Source organism: Haemaphysalis longicornis, unplaced genomic scaffold (assembly GCF_048455015.1).
Source record: "Haemaphysalis longicornis isolate Haplotype H1 unplaced genomic scaffold, Haemaphysalis longicornis Haplotype H1 scaffold_7, whole genome shotgun sequence".
Classification (NCBI taxonomy): domain Eukaryota; kingdom Metazoa; phylum Arthropoda; class Arachnida; order Ixodida; family Ixodidae; genus Haemaphysalis; species Haemaphysalis longicornis.
The window spans coordinates 157,989,904-158,014,327 of record NW_027526422.1 but is presented as its reverse complement, the minus strand read 5'-3'; the positions used below and the strand labels follow the sequence as shown (position 1 = coordinate 158,014,327).

At 44.2% G+C, this 24,424-nt stretch overlaps 1 protein-coding gene across 1 annotated transcript in view; it reads right to left on the bottom strand.

Annotated features, from left to right (window-relative positions):
* Nucleotides 1-2,146: 2,146 nt before the first annotated feature.
* Nucleotides 2,147-24,424, bottom strand: part of LOC144146622 (neprilysin-1-like) — a 96,516-nt gene continuing 74,238 nt past the window's right edge. The window contains exons 12-17 of the mRNA XM_077678558.1: nucleotides 23,455-23,506; nucleotides 15,780-15,847; nucleotides 13,585-13,715; nucleotides 8,421-8,486; nucleotides 2,883-2,987; nucleotides 2,147-2,194 (exon numbers count right to left, since the gene is read on the bottom strand). Of these exons, the coding sequence (XP_077534684.1) occupies nucleotides 2,147-2,194; nucleotides 2,883-2,987; nucleotides 8,421-8,486; nucleotides 13,585-13,715; nucleotides 15,780-15,847; nucleotides 23,455-23,506 (470 nt within the window). The remainder of the gene's footprint in view (nucleotides 2,195-2,882; nucleotides 2,988-8,420; nucleotides 8,487-13,584; nucleotides 13,716-15,779; nucleotides 15,848-23,454; nucleotides 23,507-24,424) is intronic.

Sequence of the window (24,424 nt, the reverse complement as noted above, 5' to 3'; positions counted from 1 at the left end):
AGCAGCTTCAGCAAAAGGTACACAAAAATTTTGGCGGATGATCTCCTCCTGCATATATACTGTGACATGTATGGACATATCTGTGTGTGAAGGTGTCGGCTGTGCATTATATGCCATGCGATGAGATGGATAAATTGAGAGCTGATTCGATGCCTATCGGGGTTTGAGAGCGTGTTCATGCGAGATAGGACGGGCGTGAATGTGACGCGGGGAATCACGTCCACTGGGGCGTTTTTTCAGCAGAAGGTTGAGACGACAAATATCAAATACAGTATCAGATAAGATGGGGTGGGCGTGGGTTCACATCGTGGGCCTGTGCCCCTAATTTATCCTCAAGGGTATTTAAAGCACGGTGTCTGCACTTTGATAGTTTGTTGTGTAGAGGGGCACACCAATCTCGAATCGCAGAAAATTCCATAGGATGATGTCGAATTTGTCATATCAGGTATTCATGTGTAAACGTTGCATCCACTATCTCGCGAAGTTCGTGTTCTTCAAGGCCTGTGTTGTGTGGGTGTCGCGGATAACGCGCAAGAACGGAGCCAAACAGCAGGTCGCCTGTTCTCTGGGCTGGCCACGAGCAACTGCCACGAGCACGAGGCGCGAGCTAGGCACTCACCCTCGTGTCCGTGAAACCCTGCTCTTTTATTCACTATCATCCTCAAGAGTGGGTAGGCCTGCGAATCATGTTACTGATTAAATTATTAGGCGTGATGATGGAGTTTGTCCACACGATGGTCCTCGAATTCTAGTTGCTATGTGAAGCCACAATGCAGCTAGGTGGACGACAGTGTTTCGGTGGCCACTGACAGTGAGGCTGATGAGGGAACAATAGGAGTTTGTTTCCTGCCCTCGGTAACGAAAATGAAATATTCTGATTTGTCGGGGAGCTGTCTAAATGAACGGATTGAAAATGGGCTTCGGTAATGACGAAGCCATACAGGATGGCACGTTCCTGAGCATTCATTCGAACCGCCGCAGAAGCTCCAAATTGTGATGCCGGCATAAATGGCGCAGCAATCCAAGTCATTAGACGTCAGGTTTTTCTCTGTGGGAGTGAACAGGGTGTGGGATAGGATGGAGCGTTTGAACGTGTAAAGGCGTATGGTAAATTGAGCTGACGGTTGGTTGTCACGTTCAGTGATGAGTGCAGGGCTTTGGGCATGCAGTGTCTCATACAGTCTTAAAAAAAGGCTGTGGCACTTACTAACAGAACATTAACCGGTTTTTTGTCACAGTATTCAGCAGGCAGCAAGGGTGTTACGACATGAGTGGAGAGGCTGGTGAACCCGTCCTAAACAGCACTTGGGCAGATAAACGTGGGCGGTGCAGGTAAGGTCGACGCTTATAATCTGCCTCGTTTACAGGCTTCGTTTATGTTGTCCACAGAAGAGGAAAGACACCGAGCAGCGCAGTTACCTCGGCTGCTACACACGAGGCTGAGCGGGCCCCACATGCCACAACTGTGCGTGAGATACCATGGTGCAAAGTTCAGAAGAGGCACTATAAAAAGAGCCCGCAAAACAAGAATGGCCCCATGAAACACGGGCCAGAAATCTCACTCTGGCTCGCAACTGAGTCCAGGCTAGACTTGTGACAAGAGAAATTGTCTCTTTGTGCTGCAATAATGCCCTAGAAAATTGCGCACGTATCGTACTGCTCCCTGCTTTGACAGCCAGGTGCAGCGCTTCAACAGGGCTGGTAATCCAGGTCGTCGCTTGCGGTACCGAGAAATATTCGGAAGAATGCGCGATAAGATTCAGCAGCGGGCAGAAACTACAGAGTGAATGCAAGAAGTTGCGGTAGTTTGTGCACTGACTTAATGTCTGACGTGCTGGCTGACTGATTCATCAACGTACGGCCGAAACGGATGTACTGAGAGACTTTAAATGTCCTTAGTGCGTTTTTATCATGACGTAGCGGCATACTAAAGCTGGATTTCTGGTAACTGCTGCGGTGTGGGCAAATTCGTGCTCGGTTCATGTCCACCGTTGAGGCAGATGGTTTATGCGGTCGCATGCATAGCGTTTCTGACTGCCGAATACGCTTTGTCCTTGTCAGCGTTATTAATGTCTTGTGAACGACGCGCTATATCATCAAGCTCAGCTATGCTGGTGTGACGAATGGCCATGGTCGACATTCGTCCCTAAAAGGATACGTCGGTCCGGAGCGAGAGCCGGAAACTGCTGATTGGCTGCAGCATCAGAAGAATCTCTCCAGTAGGGGTGCAGTAGGGGCGCCGTAGCTCAGTAAGGGTCTCATTTTAATTGCACTGCAAAAAGTGCGAGATTTGCCACATAGATTGGGTTAGGGAGCAATCGTGAAAAGTTGGATTTGCCACAAATCAAACAATGTCTACTCTCCTGTACTACGGACCCCCTACTCAGTAAGGCTAGTGTGTGTGTGGGGGGGGGGGGGGGTGGGGGTGGAGGGGCAGGGGGCGTACTAACATAGCTTCCCTGTAAAAGGGAATTTTTTCTTCCAAAATGTATTATTTTAGGAGAGGATCGTTCATAAACGAAAGTAAGCTCCAAATTAAAGATGTTTATCCTCCTCTCTCTTTGCTCATACATTAACTCTTACTAACGTCCGCCAACTAATTTTGGGGTTTACCGCCAATACATCATCCTAACTTGATTTTGAGGGACCATACGCGCTTTACGGTTTGCTCAGCATGTGTTATCCCCATTTTTGTAATGACACACCGGCGCTTTCGCGTGCACTACTGAAACTTTTTATATATTTGGCCTGCAGCTTAAAAGCGAAAACTTTCAATCTGTTGTTGGAGGCAAACATTTTGAACACCCCTCATCTGCGCTTAGCCGCATGTGCACGCGGTTTGACTTTATTGGAGCAGAACTAGAAGAAAATGTCTAACTTACCATTCCATTCGCAATAAAGAATAACTTTTCTCCAGACAATTCCTCGAGTCCTTGCAGCCTGGTTTCTTTGCGTTCGCAATCTTCATTTAGAAGCTTTTGATAGGCCTGGAAAAAAGACACGAGTAGATGCTGCACGTTTCCTGCTGACAAGACGTTTGTAGGCATTGCTGACAATTAGATGTTTTTCTTTCAAATGCCATTATCATTTTCAAGACATATTTCTATTTTTTACGTCGGGTGCTTACTTTTTGCCATTTACTTATCGAAGTTCATTTGGGAATTAGCCTCATGCAACTGGCTTTTGGATGGAGAGATTAGTTGCGAGAATTCTGGGGTAAAACACGCACTCAGCTAGCACTCGATAGATGTGGCTGGAGATCTTTGGGAGTGGCTTTTGCACAGCAGCGGACCCCACCAGGGTGAAGATGATGATGATGAAGATGATGAATTGATTTTTTTAATAATTTCGGCAATGCTCATTTTATGTTCCGCATGAATATGTGCCCACATTTTACCTAGACATATTTGTGCACGGGTTAACCACATCTGACACAGTTACTTCTTCGGCAATCCTGGTAAATCCACCACTCTAATTTTTTGTACAACCCGAAGCTACATCATGAAAAGATTGGTATGTTGCTGTGCCTTTTATTTTGCATTGTTGCTTTTGCTTGCATTCGAAAAGTATTTGCGCACGTTATAAAGCCTAGGTAGGGGGCGTTGACATGCAGACGGAGGTAATGTTTTCCATTCCCTGTTTTTCACAAAATCACGGGATTTACCTTCTCCGTGGGAGGGGTGGCTTTTGAGACGACGATTCAACGAAAGTAGCGAAATATTTTATTCCTCTAAGTGCGGCTGAAAGCACTGGCGGTAAGAGATCTACATTTCTACCCGGCGTTTTAGGATGCGCTGTCAAACGCCGGGGAAGTTGTGGAGTTTTTGACACTTGGCGGTGCTCAGACGGACGAAGAAAAATGGGATGTACTACGACTGCGCAGTTTGCCTAAGTTTTCAGTTTGCCGCGGTATTCCCTGTGCTACGTGCAGTGTAGAAAAGGTGAAAATATGTAAGAAATCTAACAATACCGTCGGCAATCATATCATAGGGAATGTGCAAATTGGTTTTTAAAAACAATCATTAAGCGGAGTAACTGGCCCTCGTATCTTATACAAATAGGCCAGTTGGTGATGAGTGCCACTGCATTGCCTGCTGGGTCACTCCATGCCAAACGTCCCAGCCGTAAGGTCAACCATCATGGATTTCTTCAGTAAAAATTGTGGCTCTTCCGTGCAAAGCCCACAAAGTGTTTTTATCCAAAAAATGATTTCTTTTTGTACCGCCCCTTTGTCTCCAGCGTTGAAAGAAAACTTTGGTGTGCCAAAAATGTATAAAAAATCACCTATTTAGCAAGAGCCACCATTTTTTCGTGGACATCATACTGAGGAAGATGATCATACCATTTTTGGAAGATTTTTCTTTTTTGTTGCTCACGTTACGCCATTTAGAAAATACATAGAAGAGTTTGGTGTTGGGCCTGTTGGTACATACTTTGAAGAACAGTGAAACCCAGCTTTAAATATGCGCACACGAGGAGAGACGAGACAACACACACACTGGATTTGTTGTCCACTCTCTCCTCATGTACGCGTCTTTAAAAATTGTGGCTCAGCGTGTGTGTTGTCGACTCTCTCTTCGTGTACACGTCTTTAAGGCTGGGTTTCACCCTTCCTCAAAAACAACATGACTTTGCGCATTTTCAAGCTATATAAACAAATAGAAGCACAGTCTGTCAGCCAAAGAAGAATGTTTTTCTGAATTTCACCATTGTTCAAAATGGGCAAAAATATATTGACACTAAAAAAGGAGGAATGTGGGAGTAAACGTTTGTCAATTATGGAAAATTCTCTTTTCCGACTCATATTCACCCCCAAAAGTGAGCATTGTTGCGTTCGTAGTAAAAATATCAAATACAAGGCATTCAATAGTACAAATGATTGCAGTTTATTTCAGTACGTTTAATCGGAAGGCTTTTTGTTTAGAAGAAAAAAAAAGTTGAATTTGTACACCGACATTTCTCCACGTTGTGCTGCAGACTGTCTTCTTTGCACGGCATCCGCCTGCTTTCATGAAAAACGCGTGGGCCAGCGGATTCGCTCTACAAAATTACGTTTCTCTACATTTGTATGTCGTAAAGTCAGTACAGGAAAAATGATCATTCGCGTGTTGTTGGGAAAAGTACAACGTGGCGATAACGGTGGTGCGCCCCTTCTATGAGCACGTACAACTCAACGGCTAGAGTTGCATCAGGTGTGCATTTGAAGCATCGGTGTATGTCATTCCCGTTAAGGCATGCAAATAAATTCGCTGAACGCAGTGACTCGTCCGCTGTTTGTCCTAATGTTCGCCATACATAGACGATAGCAGGCATAACCCATTGACGCTTTAAACGCACGTGTGATGTCCAGCCAGCCAATGAGCCTACACGTACAGTCAAACCTCGGTACAATGAACACCACATTAACGAACTTTTCAGATTAACGAGCGTTTAAGAAATCCAACGCCGACTGCTTATAGTTTTAACGTAAAATTATTTCACTACAACGTACTTCAGAATAGCGAACGTTTCAAAATAACGATCGTTTTATTTAGTTCCGTGCCATGTTAACAACACCTACGAACTGATATTTTCAAGGCCGAAGACTCTTAGAGGTCCGTTAAACAATCGCGGCAACCGAAGCAGTGTGCTAGTGGACGACACGGCAAAGCGCAGCGAAGAAGAGGACGTCTTGCAACTTGCTCCGCGTGATGCGGCAGCCGATGCAAGAGGGAGAAAAAAGGTGAGAAGAGAAAAAATGAAGCATGGGTAGCCTTCTCCGTCCCGAAAGCCGCGGCCGTGGTATTCGCGCTCACCCCAACTTTTTCTACGTTCCGCAGCTGCTCACGTGGCTTGCTGGGTCTTCACGGACATCAGCGGAGCTGACAACAGAGGACATTGCCCAGACCGTGAGCGTTCAGGATGAAGAAGTGAAGATGGCAGCGAGGATGGCATGAACAACGATGCCTCTGAGGGTGCCGCAGCAGCACTCGAAGACTACGACGAGCACGCGACGACTGCGGATGTGGCGGACAGCATACAAAAACTCCGCACATGTCCGGGGAAAAACCGCACGGCCACTGATTCCCTCCCCAGGAATGTGTAAGAGTTTGAGTCCTTCGTGCTAGGAAGCTTGTGCTACTCGCGCTAGATGAAAATCGCCAACCACTTTAAATAAACGTGCATTGTTTCATAATCACTAGTGCATTTTTTGGTGAAAAATGACTCCAAGGATGCACTGCTGTACACGTAGGTCGTTTTAGGCATTGAAATACTATTTGTTTTCTTAAATTTTGCGATTTTCACTATAACGACATTTCAGAATAACGAGCAATTTTCCACGGTCCCCTGAAGTTCGTTATATCGAGATTTCACTGTACTCATAGCGCACCTCCGCCGGCTCCACGTCATAAGTTTCTCTAAATCACTCGAACTATCTATTTTTCCCGTATTGGAGCCACGAAAAACAATTGCAGGAAAAGGTAATTTTGCAGCACGAAACCTCTTGCTCACGCTTTTTAATGAAGGCAGGCGCACCACGTGCAGAGAAGACGCTCTATTGGACAATGTGGTGAAGTGTCAATGTACAAATTTGAAATTTATTTCTTTGCTAAAACATAAATTGTTCCTATTAAACTTTCTGAAATAAACTGCGATGATTTTTACTAGTGAATGTCTGATATTTTCTTTTCAAGCACAACAATGTTCAATTTAGGGGTGAATATGGGGTGGAAAGGGGAATTTTTCAAATTTGAAAAATGTTTTCTTGCACATTTTTTCTTTTTTGATGGTGAATACACTTTTTGTAATTGTCCACAGTGGCGAAATTAAGAAAAATGGCTTTATTGACTGGAAGGTTGCAATCAATCAATCAATCAATCAATCAATCAATCAATCAATCAATCAATCAATCAATCAATCAATCAATCAATCAATCAATCAATCAATCAATCAATCAAATAAACGACTGGCTTTCCCAACCACAAAAATCTTACCTTAGTTCCTTCTGCAAAGTGCAAATTTTCTACATTGTTCATGTGGGACGTAACGCTTTAGTAGGCTTCAGAGTGCGCACCCAGTATTCAGGTGGCGGGTACAATACCTTGTGGTCGACCCTCGCAGTGTTTGGACTGCGCGGGTCGACCAAGAAAGGGTAACACCAAAGCCGGAGGAAGGTAGGTCACTGCCAAACGTTCACCACAAGGCGCCTTGAAAGGTGCAGGTAGTTACGGGGGCAAACAGGTGGCTCCTGGCGATGGCGAGCTAGTAGAAGGAGCGGTGCTGAGTGCTGCTTAGAGGGCGGGTCAAGTGGTTATTGGTGAGGCCGCGAAGTTCAACAGATAGTTCAACAGCAGATGAACACAAGGTACTTGTTGGGATTGGGCCATCTCAGCGCATTCACCACTGTTACGACGTTGCCTTGCTCCGTCCGCTGTCGACGAGGCGAAGACCAGAGCGACGTAGTTGTCGAGCTGACGAAGGGTTGAATCAGCATTTATATACAGTATGTACAAGCGTAACAAGAGCGTTACATGGCTCGCACAAAGGCGAGAACACGTCTCAACTCGGTGCATCCGAAAAGTCGCGCGCTCGTCGCTGCTTCCGGGTGGGTTTTATACCCCAGGGAGACCGTTGCAGCCGCGAGCACTTCGAATCACTCCAATCAAGAGTCTCACTGGCCGCAGGTTGAATCCGACGAATGGCGGCGAAGCGATGGCGTCAGCCGAGCCACAGCGACGGGGAAAGGGAAAGTGACTCAGTGGGGCCGTCTTCTTTCAAGTTGGGGCACGTCTGCCGCGGGCGGTTTGACCGAGCCGCGGATCGGCCCCGCAGTCGGCGCGTCGCCAGGGGACGCTAATTTGTGCGGGACGCTCAGGAACAACAGTACAACTAGATTTTGTGCTTTACTTCCTCAAAAATATCTAAGCACCAGCTGTGACATTTTTCGGAAAATGATGCTGGCACCCGAAGAAAACTTGTCAACTTTTGCACTCACGTCCTCTCCCTTGCTTTAAATATCCGCTTTCATAGAAGCTGAACCGATAATTTTAGGGAATTAATGGCTGTGCACACTAAGAGTAAAAGCTGGCTTAGATAAGCAAAACTCCTCAAAACTGTGTAAGCATTTTAGGAAATGAAAGTAGAAAAAAATCAAATCTTGTATTTGATTCGGTTGTAATTTTTGAGGTCTGTACTGTCCGAAGAGAACTGGTTTTACCTCAGTTCGTTATGTTCATCGTCGAGTGGGGAAAATAAAATTTTAACCTGCATTGGCTGTTCAAAGTTTTTTGGGGTATTTTAGTTTTTCGCCATTCGAGGTCACAGCAGGGCACTAAGGTATTTTTATGAGGTCTTAGAACGAGGATTTTTATCATTTTTAAGATTTAAAAAAAAGTAAAAGTTAGGAAAAGAAATGCCGCTTCGGAATAGGTCATTCTTACCAAGAACGCTGTTCTTAGGCCACCATTGTCAGCGATGTTTTCCCCGACAGTATTTTTTCCATTAAGCTGTAGAGAGAGAGAAAAAATAAGCAATTTTTAACGCCAGACAAAACTGCTGCCTGATTAATGCGCCCAGTAATGTTCGCGCAATTGTCATGCCACTATATATAAATATTCTCGCAGACCACAGGCTTCGAGTTACGTTTTTATAACTTTGAGAATATCCCACAATTCGTCACAAATCTTACTTAAAACATTGTTGCCAAAAAACCGTTATCTCGAAAAAAGACTCTTGGAACTGATCTTTCTATTTATTATCATTCGAAATCAAGGAAGCTATTTCAATGGTATTTTCGCGCATGCCAAAAAAAAGAAAGAAGAAGAAAACAAGATCTAACTACAAATTTACAAATGTTAGACCTAATAGGATTACCATATTTCTCATGTGGAGGGAAGATGTATGAGTGGTTTAGGGGAAGCACCGAAATTGGACTAATGCCTGTGCTAAACGGCAGCCTTCAATTGACTGTGGAACTCTGACTTGGAAGTGAACCTTATGTATTTGCGAAGGTTCACTTGATAGACATTCGGTTTGAAGGCCTCCGCGAAGCGTTTGAAACGGCCGTGTAGCAGAGGTATAATATTATGCGAAGAGAAAACTTGACGTAAAGTTGAAATGGCGTCATACGGCTAACACAGAAAGCTGTACAGCTTTCTCAGAAACATCGAAGTTGAAAGGAAGAACCCAGTATTTTTCAAAAGCGTTGTTTGTAAGAAAGCTGTGCAGTTTTCTTTTGTAGTCATATCAGTGAATTTGAAGCGTGCGTCAAATTTTCCTTTACCAGATGCTGGATAGGTACCTGAGGCACCTAAAATGCGATGGGGATGTTCTTGAGATCAGCGCACATTTTAACACTTCCCCACTTAGAGGCCCAATGAGCTGCTGTTTTATGAGCTGCTGACGCTTCGGAAGCTAGCGTCTACCGTATTCATTGGGGCGTGTGCCGTGTACCTTCGGACGCTGGACGACGCACTTGGACCAAAGGTATAAACAAACATGGAGTGCAAGTATTATTGAACTTTCTTGGTATCCCCTTCACTCCCTATAAAAAAATTGCCGCCACCTTACTGCATCTAAACATAGCCTTTGAATAACTATGGAAATATTGAGATCGCGAGCGAAAATGTATGCAGAACTTTGTTTGTTATGAAGTAGCTGTTCATACTTCGTTGCTCGTACGATTGGTACCTAATGTCGGAGCGACCTAAATCATATAAATAGTGGGCGAGGCTCTTATGAACATGTCACGGCTGGGCTGAAGTGGCTCTGTGTTTTCGACCGATTTTCATGAGCCAGAACATCCCAAAAAACTTGGACTTTATGAACATTTACCAACTGTTGTAGTACCAATTGGCCACCCTGGTGTAGTAACGACCACAACCTCCCATGAATACGCCAATTAACCCTCGGCCCTCAGTCCCCAGCGGCTGCGAAGCAACTGACCACGGCGGCGGTCAGACCTGTGACGCAGCAGAGGGTGCTAAGAATCCCTGGATCCGGACAGGCCGCCAATGGAATCTGAACCTGGCAACGTTTAACGCGCGAACCTTATCTACGCGCGAACCTTATCTAGCGAAGCAAGTCTCGAGGTGTTGTTCGAGGAATTAGAGGGCATTAAATGGGATGTAATAGGGCTTAGCGAGGTTAGGAGGGCAGGCGAAGCCTTTACGGTGCTGAAAAATGGACACGTCCTATGTTACTGTGGTCTAGAGGACAGAAGAGAACTGGGAGTGGGATTTCTAGTCAATAAAAGCATAGCTGGTAACATAGACGAATACTATAGCATTAATGAAAGGGCAGCAGATCTTGTAATTAGGCTCAATAAGAGGTACAAGCTCAAGGTGGTGCAGGGCTACGCGCCCACATCCAGCCACGACGACCAAGTAGTGGAACGCTTCTATGAAGATGTGGAATCGGCAATGGCGAAAGTAAAAACACAGTATACCGTAGTTATGGGGGACTTCAATGCTAAAGTAGGCAAGAATCAGGCTGGTGGCAAGGCAGCTGGGAACTATGGTCTGGGCTGTAGAAATAACAGGGGGGACCTACTAGTTGAGTTTGCAGAACGGAATAACCTACGCATAATGAACACCTTCTTCTGTAAACGGGAGAGTCGGAAGTGGACCTGGAGGCGCCCGAATGGGCAGCACAAAAATGAAATAGACCTCAAATTATGCGATAACCCTGGCGTCGTGCAGGATGTGGAAGTGCTCGGAAGGGTAAGGTGTAGTGACCACCGTATGGTAAGATCTCGAATTAGGCTAGATTTGAGGAGGGAGCGCAACAAGCTAGTACGAAAGAAGCCGATAAATGAGCTAACAGTAAGACGTAAAGTAGAAGAATTCAGGATCGCGCTGCAGAACCAATATTCCGCCCTTAACGAGGAAGCCGAGCTTACGACACAGGAAGCCAGCGACAACCTTACAAGCATTATCACGGAGTGTGCAGTAGAAGTCGGGGGCACTATGGCTAGGCAGGATACTGGTAAACTTTCACAGGAGACGAAAGATCTAATCAGGAAACGGCAAACCATGAGAATCTCTACCGCAGATGACAGAATAGAACTAGCGGAGCTCTCGAAGTTAATCAATAAGCGTAAGACAGGTGACATACGGAAGTATAATATGGAGAGGATCGAATACGCTGTAAAGAACGGAGGTAGCCTGAAAGCAGTGAAGATACGTCTTGGCGTAGGGAAAAATCAGATGTATGCACTTAAGGATAAGCAAGGCAATGTCATCAGAAATAGGGATAAAATAGTCACAGTGGCCGAGGAGTTCTATAGGGATCTGTGCAGTAGCCGGGACATACAGGATAATGCCGAACGAGACAGTAGTTCAAAGGAGATAGACATCCCACCAGTAACGACCGAATAAGTAAGGAAGGCTTTGAAAGAAATGAAAGGGGGCAAACCACCTGGTGAGGATCAGATAACAGCAGACCTCTTGAAGGATGGCGGAGACATTGTACTTGCAAAACTGGCAAACCTGTATACGCAATGCCTAATGACCGCAATGGTACCGGAATCTTGGAAGAACGCGAACATCATCCTAATCCATAAGAAAGGCGACATGAAGGACTTGAAAAATTACAGGCCGATCAGCTTACTGTCAGTCGTCTACAAGGTATTTACCAAGGTAATCGCTAACCGAATCTCTGCAACCTTAGATTTCAGTCAACCTAAAGAACAAGCAGGGTTCCGTAAAAGTTATTCAACAATGGACCATATTCACACGATCAATCAGGTGATAGAGAAGTGCGCTGAGTATACTCAACCCCTATATATAGCCTTCATAGATTATGAGAAAGCATTTGACTCGGTCGAAACCCTAGCAGTCATTCAGGCATTACGGAACCAGGGGGTAGATGAGCATTATGTAAGAATACTAGAGGATATCTATAATGGGTCTACAGCTACCATCATCCTCCATTAGGAGAGTAGTAAAATACCTATAAGGAAGGGTGTCAGACAAGGAGACACAATCTCTCCAATGTTATTCACAGCATGCTTACAAGAAGTATTCAGAACGTTGGATTGGGAACAGGTGGGAGTAAGGGTTAATGGAGAATACCTCAGTAACCTCAGATTTGCTGATGACGTTGCCTTGCTAAGTAACTCGGGGGACGAATTGCAAAGCATGCTTTCCGCACTGGGCGAACAGAGTATAACCATGGGTCTGAAAATTAATATGCAGAAAACTAAAGTAATGATCAATAACCTCGGGATAGCACAGCAGTTTGAGATAGGTGGCGAGGCAGTGGAAGTGGTAAGCAAATATATCTACTTAGGCCAAGTTGTGACCCCAGATCCAAACCACGAGGCAGACATAATTAGAAGGATCAGAATGGGGTGGGGTGCATATGGCAGACATTCTCAGATAATGAATAGCAGCCTACCATTGTCGCTGAAGAAGAAAGTGTATGACAGCTGCATCTTACCGGTACTCACCTACGGGGCAGAAACTTGGAGGCTCACTAAGAGGGTTCAACTTAAATTGAGAACGACTCAGCGGGCAATGGAGCGGAAAATGATAGGTGTAACATGAAGGGACAGGAAGAGAGCGGAGTGGGTCAGGGAGCAAACTGGTGTTAAAGACATATTGGTAGAAATTAAGAAGAAGAAATGGACGTGGGCAGGGCATGTAATGCGAAGGCACGATAACCGCTGGTCATTAAGGGTAACAGAGTGGATCCCTAGAGAAGGCAAGTGTTGCAGGGGGTGGCGGAAAGTTAGATGGGCAGATGAGATCAAGAAGTTTGCGGGGATAAATTGGTCACAGTTGGCACAGAACCGAGGTAATTGGAGAATAATGGGAGAGGCCTTTGCCCTGCAGTGGGCGTAGATAGACTGGTGATGATGATGATGATGATGACCAACTGTGCACTATAAAGTTTGCTTGTGGCGTCTTGGTTGAAAACATCAGTTTTCCAAGCCCAAACACACAACAAAGTTTCACTTCCAGACCTTAGGGATAAAATTGTACAAATGATAAACTCCGAATGTGTGTAGGAATCGGCACACCAAAAGAACACGGAGATTGTGCTTTGGGACTTCCCTCTGCGGAGAGATCAGATAATTGAGATAAAAAAACTCGAACTAGCTTTGGTTGTTTGCTCATACAAATCCCTACCTAATAATCTCTCACTATTTAGGGCTGTACTAAGAAGGCGGCTCAAAATGCGTTTTACGTCAATTTTCGATAGGTATTTTTGGATTTTAACACTTATGGATATTGAAACGTATTCTTCGTTTTAATTTGGAGATTGTCCTTCACGACGACAATGCCAAAGACACCAATGACCAAGTGCAAACACGCGGGCAACATATAACTAGGCCACACGTCTCAGCTGGCCTCAAACCTCCACAAATCTTTAAATGCTGGCTCAACTGATTGGTTGAAACTTTGTGGCCCCTTTGACATTCTTATCTTCAGCGGCGATACTTGCAAACCCCCAAAACACTTGGGTATAAGAGATCAGAGAACGTACAAGTGATCGTCGCATTGAAATAAGGATACTTTCAGAATGTTTGCCCCTAATCGTCGTAGTTAACAGCCGCTTCAACTGAACTTCTGACAAGCCACTCAAAGACCACATTGTTACCGTCATGTTGGCCTCTTCGTCACAAATGCTCCCGTACTGATGTTCGAAACATTCAGTCTTCTTGTTAAACTCTGTTCGCGTGCCGTTGCTCCACCACTGCCGCAATTCGCCGTCCGCATCATACTGGCTTCCTATAAAGAACGAACAAGAGAAGTATATAAAAGAACGCCAAGAGAAGCAGAGGCGAAGAACTGGTACGTCATTTATTAACAACGAAGCTGTTGCGCAAATCGTTTGCGTATGGTCTCCGAAGTTATAAATACCAAGACAAATCCGAGCGCTCGTGCAGACCTGCCTCGAACGCGCGTTCGCCAAGCTAGACATACTAACTTAGGGAGATTTGTCAATATTGTTGAGAAAAAAAACGCCAGCGTTCACCACGTGCCCCGAACGCACGTTTGTCAAGCCAAGCCTGCGTACTTAAGGAGATTGGCAACGCTGGCCACAAAAAAATAAAAACTCCAGCGTTCGCCCTATAGTAACAGCACTTGCTCGGAACGTGAAAGACACGTCATAGCGTATGCCCCTCGTTCGGTCGTCCTCGTGTCGTCGTGCGCATGCGCTCTTTACCGCAGAAAAGCCATGGCCTGAGTGTCGAAGCTGCTGTAGCTGATCATTGAATTCACAAGGCCCGGCCGCAGATAGTTCGCACGGGCGAAGAAGAGGCCGCGCTTCGAGAGGCTCGGCATGCAAAGCATCCGCTAGAGACGATAAGGCGCGCTTGATGAGTGGCGTCTATGCGAAAACGTTGACCAAAATGACGAGTTCACTCTGGCCTTGCTCAACACATGGTCATTGAAATGCCATGCCGCCGACGTCAACCACGACACCACAGCGATGATAAAACTCAACATTGTGTCCGGCATTGATCACCTACAACAGCTTCGCCACTGAAGCCTCGCGTGTGAGGGTAAACGTTCCTGAATTTTCTTTCATTCTTGAAACAGATAACGCTCTTAAAATACTTGAAAGATAGAATATGAAAAAAAAACACTCTCGCCTGGTAGGGACCGAACCTACGACCATTAGAATAGCGGTCCGTTGATATACCAACTACGCTACCGGCGAGGCTCTTCTCCGCTCCACGTTCTTGAGCGTTTATGTTAAGGTAATTGTTTCCTCGGCTTAGGGGCGGTAGCCAGGGAGCATCTGATTAGTCGGGGTGGAGGCGACATTCTTTTTAACCTTCAGGCCGTGATTCGAGCGTCTACAGTGTGTCGAGAGCGGTCGACTATACGTTCGTCAGAAAAGTTGAGCCGGTTGGTGCATAACTTTTAGAGTAGAGGGCAGCGCAATCAACGGGAGGAAGGGAAGACGACACAAACACCAGCGCTTGTGCTTGTCTCGTCTACGCTTCATCCCGTTCATTGCGCGGTCCTCTACTCTTATGGACGAGTGTTTAACCCTCTGAAACTACCTATCGCTTTAAGACTGCAAAAACGAGGCCCTCACTATGCATGTAGCGAACTAGAATGGGAAATGAGGGGCTCGATGAATGAAGAGAAATAAGGGCCAGCAGTCAAGAACGCCAAGGAAAGCAAAGGTGTAAAGGTGGAAAGTTATTTATGCTTTTTGAAACAGATATAGCTTATGAAAAGCTTGAACGGTAGATAGAAAGTGGAGGGAAACATGGTCGGCGGGTGGAGACCGAAACAATGACCTCCATAATACCGGCCTCCAGATTGTGTGTGTATGTATGTATGTATGTATGTATGTATGTATGTATGTATGTATGTATGTATGTATGTATGTATGTATGTATGTATGTATGTATGTACGTACGTACGTACGTACGTACGTACGTATGTATGTATGTATATATGTATGTATGTATGTATGTATGTATGTATGTATGTATGTATGTATGTATGTATGTATGAATGTATGTATGTATGTATGTATGTATGTATGTATGTATGTATGTAAGAAGTTTTTCTTCTCTTGTGTTCTCTACCATCTTCAAAGTTCTACTACTCCCTGTATGTATGTATGTATGTATGTATGTATTTATGTATGTATGTATGTATGCATGTATGTATGTATGTAAAAAAAATTGCTATTGGGCCTCATATCGTTCAACTATTGAATGACACAAGGCGAGCCGCATAATCGCACGCAGCAAAACTTCATATACCGTCGTTTATAACGAACGTCACTACATAGGGTTAATATAGAAACGTCACAATAGCTTTTACCTGTATCGTCAAAACCATGCGTTAGCTCATGTCCAGCGAGTATGCCAATGGCTCCAAAGTTAATTGACCTGTAGAAAAGACAAAGCAAAGTTGTGACTTTGACCTTCTTTTACAATAGCCGATGTCTCGTTTATTAGGCTTTCACGAAAAATTTTGCAGAACTAAATTTTTTACTAAATTAGGGAAACGAATATGCAAGCAAGTAGCTTCAACAATATAATGCACCAAAAAAACCCCGTAGGTATTAGACTTCACAAAAATCCCACATTTGTCAGATTGGGTGGGGGGGGGGGGGTGGTTGGCACATGCATGCAGCGTCCCAGAGCAACAAAACTCATTCACCGATCATCATTCAACGCCTATTGTGCCACTCACGTTAGCCCCGCCATCACCCCCCCCCTACCACCCCCTTCCTGTGGCGCGTGGGCCGGGGGAGATGTTTTTCTGAGTGGCGGCCCTTCTTCCTCTGCAGAGAATGGCGATGTTGTGGCAAAACGTCATCTCTGCGGAAAAAAACCGTTACGCACGCGATACTCGTTGGAGGACAACTTGGAAGGAAGGAAAAGAATTGGAAATTGACCAAGATGTTCCCCCAGCCTCCATTTCTTCGAGAATTACTGCCGGTGTACACAAACTGGATGCGAAGCCACGAGACCCAAGCGCTGCTCCCTTCGCAGGTGAAACCAGGCCCCTTTCGGCACTTTCGCAAGCACTTCATAGATGTCTTGGCGCCGCTCAGAGTGAGTAAAAGTGCCGCGGGCCAGCCAAACCTGATAAGAACATTCCACAAGGACCAAAACAAATCGATTTACTGCTGCGGGCGGGATTGGGTTGAGAAGGCACAGAGTTTTATAAGGGATGCAAGCAATGTCGAACAGTGGCGCCAATTTCCGGTGCAGCGCCTGCGGGATTGTGCTGTCCTGAAAGATGTGCGCTGTGGACTTGAATGCCCCGCAGAAAAAACAAATTGCCCTGTCGTGAACCGGAACAAATCCCACAAGGACATGCCTACGTCTAAGAAAGGAAGGTTTCCACGCGCAAAAAAGCCACTGGAAGGATGCTTTACGGGGCTCTAGAAATTCTGCTAGGATGAATTTAGCCCTAAGAGTCTGGTTTGCAAGTGAGTACTGTTGTAGTTGTGGCGGGAGGCTCCGGGACAGCAATGCCGCCAAGAATTTCCGTGGAGTCCCGACAAAATCATTTTCGAGAACTGTTTGATGAATATTAAACAGGGCATTAGCTGCACCTCTGTAAGACATGATGGCATGGCCGTTCGGGCGACGGTATTACGGACGGAGCTTCACGCGGATAACTGTAAACGAGTACTCAGAAAATACGACGCGAATCAGCTGGTCATAGCAATATCACAGTCAAGCGCCGCCCGCGTTCACTTTACGTGGAGTCGGGCAGCCCTGCCCCATCAGTGAGGCCAAGGCCTCCCTTACTCCTGGGCAGTTGTACGACCTGCGTCTTGACCTGCTCCAGAGGAAACAAAACACGATCCACCAATGTATCTACAATTGTTTTTTTATAGGGACAGTAAAACGACGAAGTCTGGAGGTCACCCTTCCGCATTCCTGCGCTCCTGCCGCGTGCTCTGGCCGCATGCATGTTGAGCGTACAAACGAGGCGCATACAAAGGTCACCTCAATCTCTGTATGCTTGCCAGAGTGATGCAGCAGCTATTCCCCGCTATTCATTGTGTAGTGGACAGTTTTAGCTGTATCGGGGCCGGGTCGATGAAGTTCGGCGCATAAGAACTTCGTTTTATTGATAGCGGAGGGTAGAAAGTGTGCTTCGGTGCACTGGTTGTTTTTACACTTCGTGATGGCAGTTATCCCACGGAGCGTTTAGCCTTTTGTGCGATTTGTGTTGCCATCTACAGGTCTTAATAGTGAGAACCTCATTTGACTCCGAGCTTGTGAACCCCACTAATAGGCGGATGCTTTCGGGCAGTATGCGATAAATACAACAATAACAAAGGCTGTCCACAACACTTGGAATTGCAATGTGAAGGGGCGGACGATAACGCTGTTGTGAAACAAAAGTGTGTTCATTGTGCAGTTGCGACTACCTTTATGTGGTCTTTTCTGATATTGAGTATTACAAGCAGCGCCGCTTCATCTTTTTAAAACAGACACATTTTAAGAAGTTTCACGTTTTCACCGTTCAGAATGTGTGCTCAGATAACCGCATGATAAATATTATTCAATATAAATATAACCTCAGATAAATATTATCATTACAGGAGCATTCCCGTGGAGTTGCTTTTTTTGGTGTTGCGCACCTATGAGTCATATTTCATGGTTTTAACGTTATTTCTGTTTAGCATGCCAAAGGGTAACGATATGTTTTGACAAGAAATACGAAGAAATGCCTCATGTGCTGCCGGGATTGACTTTTTAATAACTGTACCTTATAAAAACAAAAAATCGCAAGTGTTTTTGCTAATAGAGGCGGCATTGAGTTTTACTTGGTGGGTAGATATGTGGCTTTCCTGATATAATTTTTGGTGCGTTTTTAATTCAAGGTGTGCCGATGACGGAAAAGAGGTCAAAATATTCGGAAGTATCTTCAAATTCATAGGCAACAGCAGTTGGCATAAAGGAAAGATGGATGATGCAAAACTTTGTTAAAGATTAACAGGGCTCGAGGCCCTATTGGGGGAAAGAAGAGAAAAGGGGTTGATGATACGAAGTTCGTTCGTGGTACGAGTGTTGACTTGTGTACTTAGGGCGAGTACACAAGTGAATTGCACGTTTCGTGGCCAGTTACACATTAGTGTACCAGAAAGTTGGTACACATTTGTTACATATTTGACACTCATTTTACCCATATCTGGTGCGCACTGGTCAGGATAGTGTACACATTTCGCTGAGTTGGTTACCGCTCTAGACGATGAGGAGTCATTCGGGCGCCACAAAGCTTGCATTCTGGGTAGTTATTTGAAAAGGTAGAGTGAACAAGAAGTATAGACAGGTTCAAACGGGCCGCAAAATGTGAGGCAAAAAAGTGGTCAAACTGTTTAGGGACGCTGCGAAAGTTACCCTTCCTTCGGAGCACAGCGGGTACATCACTGGGCTCTTACGAAAATGAACCGGGTTTAAATCTCAGCTGAGCCGTCCTATTTTATTACATAAAACCTCATTACTCATATAAAAGCGCCTAAATTGCAGTGTATACTCTTGCTGTGCACTGAATTATTGATTTGGTTTATGTTGTGCGCTTGTTAGTGGAGGGTGTGGCCATTTAAAGCAACCAACACATAACACACACTTTAAAAATAGCTACACCAGCACGAACAGAAACAACGACACATATTAACACATCGGCCATGAACTGGCTAGAATTACTCTTGCAGTTTTCCTGCTTACAGCAAGCACGTACATAAACCGGACACATCAATTTCAGGGAACCATCCTTGCAGCCGTAGGCTATGCATTGCTTCTCAGTTATTGTTATAAAGCGAAAAAAAACTGTAAGAAAAACATGCAGCATGAAGGAAAGGTCCGGTCATAGACGAAGGCGCGCCATTAAAGTTTTATCACCACGAATAATGGCTTCAATTGCCAGAGATCCCAGCAATATCCCACACTTCTGCTGCCACATTTACCGCGAGAGAAGCTGCAATTCAGAAATGAACAATAAATTCTGGCAATCGTTGCTTTCAAGAAATATGTGTGGAATATTTTTGCGGTTATTGATATGATTAAATTAAACGGAGCAGGTCTTGTTAAGCAGTAACGCTTGCATGTATTGTGCTGCAGCGCGATACAACCATGACCTCGTCGTCTGCGAGGGAGTATACCGTTGTACGTGCTTCCTCGCTAACGCCGATGAGAAATGTGCTCAGCAACAACAACAAGAACAGCAAAATATGGAAATACACAATTATTCTTTCTGTGGCCAAAATATTTAATATTAAGAGATACTTCCACTAGAATTCGCTAAATAAATAAGAAATATTACCTCATCTGTACTCGGTGATGATTGTGCGCTTTGCCTGCACGGCGGCGCAAGCCGTGCCCGCGGCCATCTGTTTGTTATGCTTTTATTTACCGCCTTTGTGATTGACCGACTGGCATCTGATAAGACAAGAAGCAAGCTTAATGGTAATTGTAAGTCTGGATAAAAGGAAATGCCGTAGTTGAGGGTTCTGAGTACCGTATACGTTGTGTATATGACGGCGCCGTTGAGTGATTTTTCGGTAACTTTTCACGAACCGACAATTTTTCTATATTGAGGCTAGTGGTCCCGCTCAGAAACTAAATGTTTCTAATTTTATTGTGCTGTCTCGAGCAGCGTTTGTGCGATGAGTATGAGACGCAGCTTAATCAGGTACACTTAGAAAACAGTGGCAGATGTTGTTTCTCAGAAATAGCATCATCATTGAATTTCGTCCTTTTTAAACGTATACCGTGACCTTCATTTATAAGCGACGTTCATCAACGCAGTTTTGTTACGCCTTTAAAAAAGGCAATAAGTGCAAACGTTTCGCCACACAACATTCTTCACATGGGCTTCTTAATCACGGCGCACGCAAACACTTCTATTTTGTGTAATGTGTATAGACGGGAAGAAAACAGAAAGCGAAAGGCGAGTTCTTAATTTGCATATGGGGTTAGCTTATCTTATCTTTTGTCCGCAGTAAAATAAAAGGAACTGGCTATGTAACAGCTGTATAACTTTTACCAACTAAAAAAACAAAAACGGATTGTCTGTGAGGGGGATTTCAACGCAGGTCTTCCGCGTAGGAATCGAGTACTGTATCCGTCGCACCATGGTGGACGGAGTAACGGTAGCAGCTCCCCAAACCAGTGCGACCCGTTTTTTGCCTTACGTTTAATACATGGGCCCTATGGTGCGTTTGAAACACTCTGTAGAGGTAAGGGGGTGAATCCGATATCATAATAGTTAACAGAGAGGAGTCCTAAACCAAAGTTTGATTTTGCCTAATGATTCATGTTTTCCCCTCACACACTAGACTTACGAGCCATGGAATAAGTGGGGAGTATTGGTGTTGTACATAGTTGGCCGCGGTGAGTGGCGTAGACTGAATTGACAACAGAGAGCAGGGATGTTCGCGAGTTGTACATTCAGAAATAATCCCAAAGGTACGCTGCGTCGGTATAGCGAGAAAGCAGGAAACAGCATAATATAAAAATGTGGTAGGAAAATCACTTTTTTGGTGTCCTGCTTCTTGCGAAAATCCTAATGAAGTAATGACTTGTCTTAAAACGCGGTATCAGGAAATCTGCTATTGAATCAGAGTATATAGTGATGTATAATGTCTTCAATGTGTTCTTTTGGTATTTAGCGACAAACCGTATTTACTCGCATAATGATCGAACTTTTCCCCCAAAAATATGGCGCAAAGTTAGGGGTGCGTCATAACGGGAGGTAAATTTTTTGAGAAAACGTTTCAGCGCAGAAAATGCAAGTTGCAGGTCAGAATGTCTACGATAAGTCTCGTGAACCTAATAAACATAATAAATAAAAACATAATAAAAACTCCACTGACACTGAATGACCACCGAGGGATGCAAAATGCAGTGTTGTTATTAAGGAACGCGCAAGAACAAGTTTGCTATGAGGTGAGAACAGGTCGACCAATAAGTGGCTGCTGCTGTCACAGTGTGAGACATCAAGACACGGCTGCCGACACAGCAAGCACAGCGCGTTGTTTATGCTTTGTGAGTGCATTAAGTGCATCTAGTGAGAGTTTCTTCCACACCAATAATGAACTCATGCACGGTTGCCCATATCGCTAATATTATCAAGTCCATGGTAATAACGTAGCCATGCCCGCATTGAAAGAGGAAGAAACTAATGTAAGCAGGACCATCGTCATCTAGACTTGGCACACAACGAAATATGGCTGCCGCAAGTTCAGGGTGCGATCATTGTGCGGGAAATAAAAAAAGTCATGTTTTGACGACGAACTTCAGGGGTGTGATCATAACGCGAGTGCGATCATTATGCGAGTAAATACGGTAATTAGTAGCTTGCAGTGGTCACTTCAGAGAAAGTATAAGTGATGTGAAATTTTGTTTGAAAATAATGTATGTGGCCATTTTTTTAAGAAAGGATATGTTTTAGGACGTTGCACGGTTCTTGCTGTGGAACTGGCAAGACCCCATTTACTCGGGAGAATAAAACGAGATAGTAAGTAGGTATGTGGCAAAATGAGTGCTGATATGGCAATGTGTGGTGTAGGTACAAATGCCTCAGGAGCTCTGTGTCCCGTGTCTCCGACTCGGGGACCATTTCAGAGACGGAAAAAGAACCAGTTGCATTCTACGGCTACCGCAGCGATGCAGCCGAACAGCGAACCTCAGAAAACAACTACAGGTGGAGCTGTGTGACAAGCAATTTGGTTGTTTGCGATTTTCACCTTTGAATAAGTTCCCAACTACTACTAATAACAAACATGTAGAAGATGCGCTAACATATGGAAGGTACATGTTCGAGTCCTTCATTTTCCGTGATTAGTTAGCACATACATCTGGGCCGAGCATTGTGAGTTAAATTTTTGGCGATTTTTTAAAGCACGCATACTTTTTTTGAGAATGCCTTGTTGACTGTAGTTTGGCAGCAGCAAACGTCGCTACGACGGGTATTCAAAAGGTTTGCCTTCACCGAAGGACGAATATGTACGGCTTTTGGGCTTGACGGTCCTGGATTGTATGACAAAACCTCTTTGTTAACTCATGGAGGGTGCTTGCTACAATACACCGTGTGTCTGGGAGCATCTACCCTATCATACTCTTGAGGCCCTCTCCAAGACGCTGTTGTGTGTGTTAAATTCAGGTGACCTCTGAGAAATTCCAGTGTGGGAAAAATATATGAGAGTTTGTGGTTTCATAGAGCGGCTTCAAAAGAAAAAATGCCTTTTTTCAGTACACTTGTTAGTAAGAGCGAGTTAGGTTTCAACTAGTTACCCATGAAAACAGCGAACACAAATACAAAAAAAAGTTGAGGATGAGGGTGGAGGGTAAGGCTTCACCGGAGTAGTTTTCTTGAAATCCCCTTCGGCCGAGGCAGCAAATGCTGCATGTACAGAAGGTGTGTTATAGATACGTGTGCTGCCAGCTGCACAACTTACGCCTTCCTTCGTTATAACATCAGAGCAACTCTTCAGAATTACAAATTACATTTCCTGTTTAACAGTAGCGAATGTTTCTTTGGCCAACCGCAAAACTGACGTGCAGCTATGGTACAAAAATTAGGTCGCCTTTTTCTTGCTTGAACAAGGTAATGGGTTGACAACGGGTTGTGTATGAATGAAATTTCAGTGATAAATAATTTATAGCGGAAAAAATTGCCCAGTAAACTTTTGGGGAAAGTATTATAATACAGCTGACTGTACATTTGTAGACTCGGAAACGTGGCACAGGGTTAGTAAGTGTTAAAACGGCGTTTATTTATTCCTCCCAAAATGAAATTGCAGTGTGAATTTCTTGCATAGCCCACTAGCTGGCACTGAATTCATTATACATTTCAAAGATATTCTTGCAAAGTATGCAGGTTAAAATATCACTATGCAGAAATTATGGACTCGCGTCAAATATGTCCACGTGCTTTATATTGGTCTTATTTTAAGACACTACGTTTATTACCTGTTGGGCAATAAGTATAGCTTCGACCTATTGAACATGCTGTAAATTCAGCTTACCGTGGAAGGCCATGCTCGTAAAGTGGACCTTGGAGGATAGCTGAAGGATACACTATAAGAAAAAATGCCGCTGTCACTTTTATATTCCACAAGGTAGTTTCAAAACAGTTTTACACAGGGAATGAAATCACTTTCATTTATTTTTGGATGCCATTATGGTAAATTGTATAGTAATTTGAAAGTTCCTACGAGTTTACATTTAAGAAGTTATGCACTCTATGGTATAGAATAGAAGTTTCAGTTTTCATTGTGATACGGTTGAGTGTCACACTTTCATTTCTTAGATTCAAGTGCGGGAGCGATTGGAAGTAATAAGCATCAGAGGCAGTATGATATTCTCATGAATTGGTTTTAGGACAGATCTACTTTTATTTATGACTCTGCGTGGCAGACACACAAAAACTTTATTATGAAAAACTACTGTTCGGCCGTAAAATCTGCTAAACATAAATACTACTATCTTGATCTACCTCCCATTTTGAAATCAAATTCTAAGAAGTTCTGGACACTTGTTTTTACTGAACAAAATGGCCAACAAATATCCTCAATATATGACGACCATGTTCCCTTTCAGATAGTCATTGCATCATGTTGTGTTCTTTCTTTCTTTTTTATTTGATTTTTTTTATTTATTTATTTTTGTTTTGTTTTGTTTTTGGTATCTCAGACGCTCTTTGCAGCTGCATGATTGTTGTCATGTACTAATACTGAGCTGTTACACACATAGGTGCACAAACCGATACTTTCTTCTTTAAATTTTGCATAATGTTGTACGCGTAAATGCCGTATGTTTGTACTATGTTAAAGGTTGTATTATTTTGCCCTTCCTGCAATAATCCCTCATGGGATTGGCAGTATGAATAAATAAATAAATAACTAAATAAATATAAAAATTCAACGCATTTTTTTCGTCTGTTTTCAACCTGGAAGACCATTCCGACGTACCATACGTTTCCGAACTTGACATCGC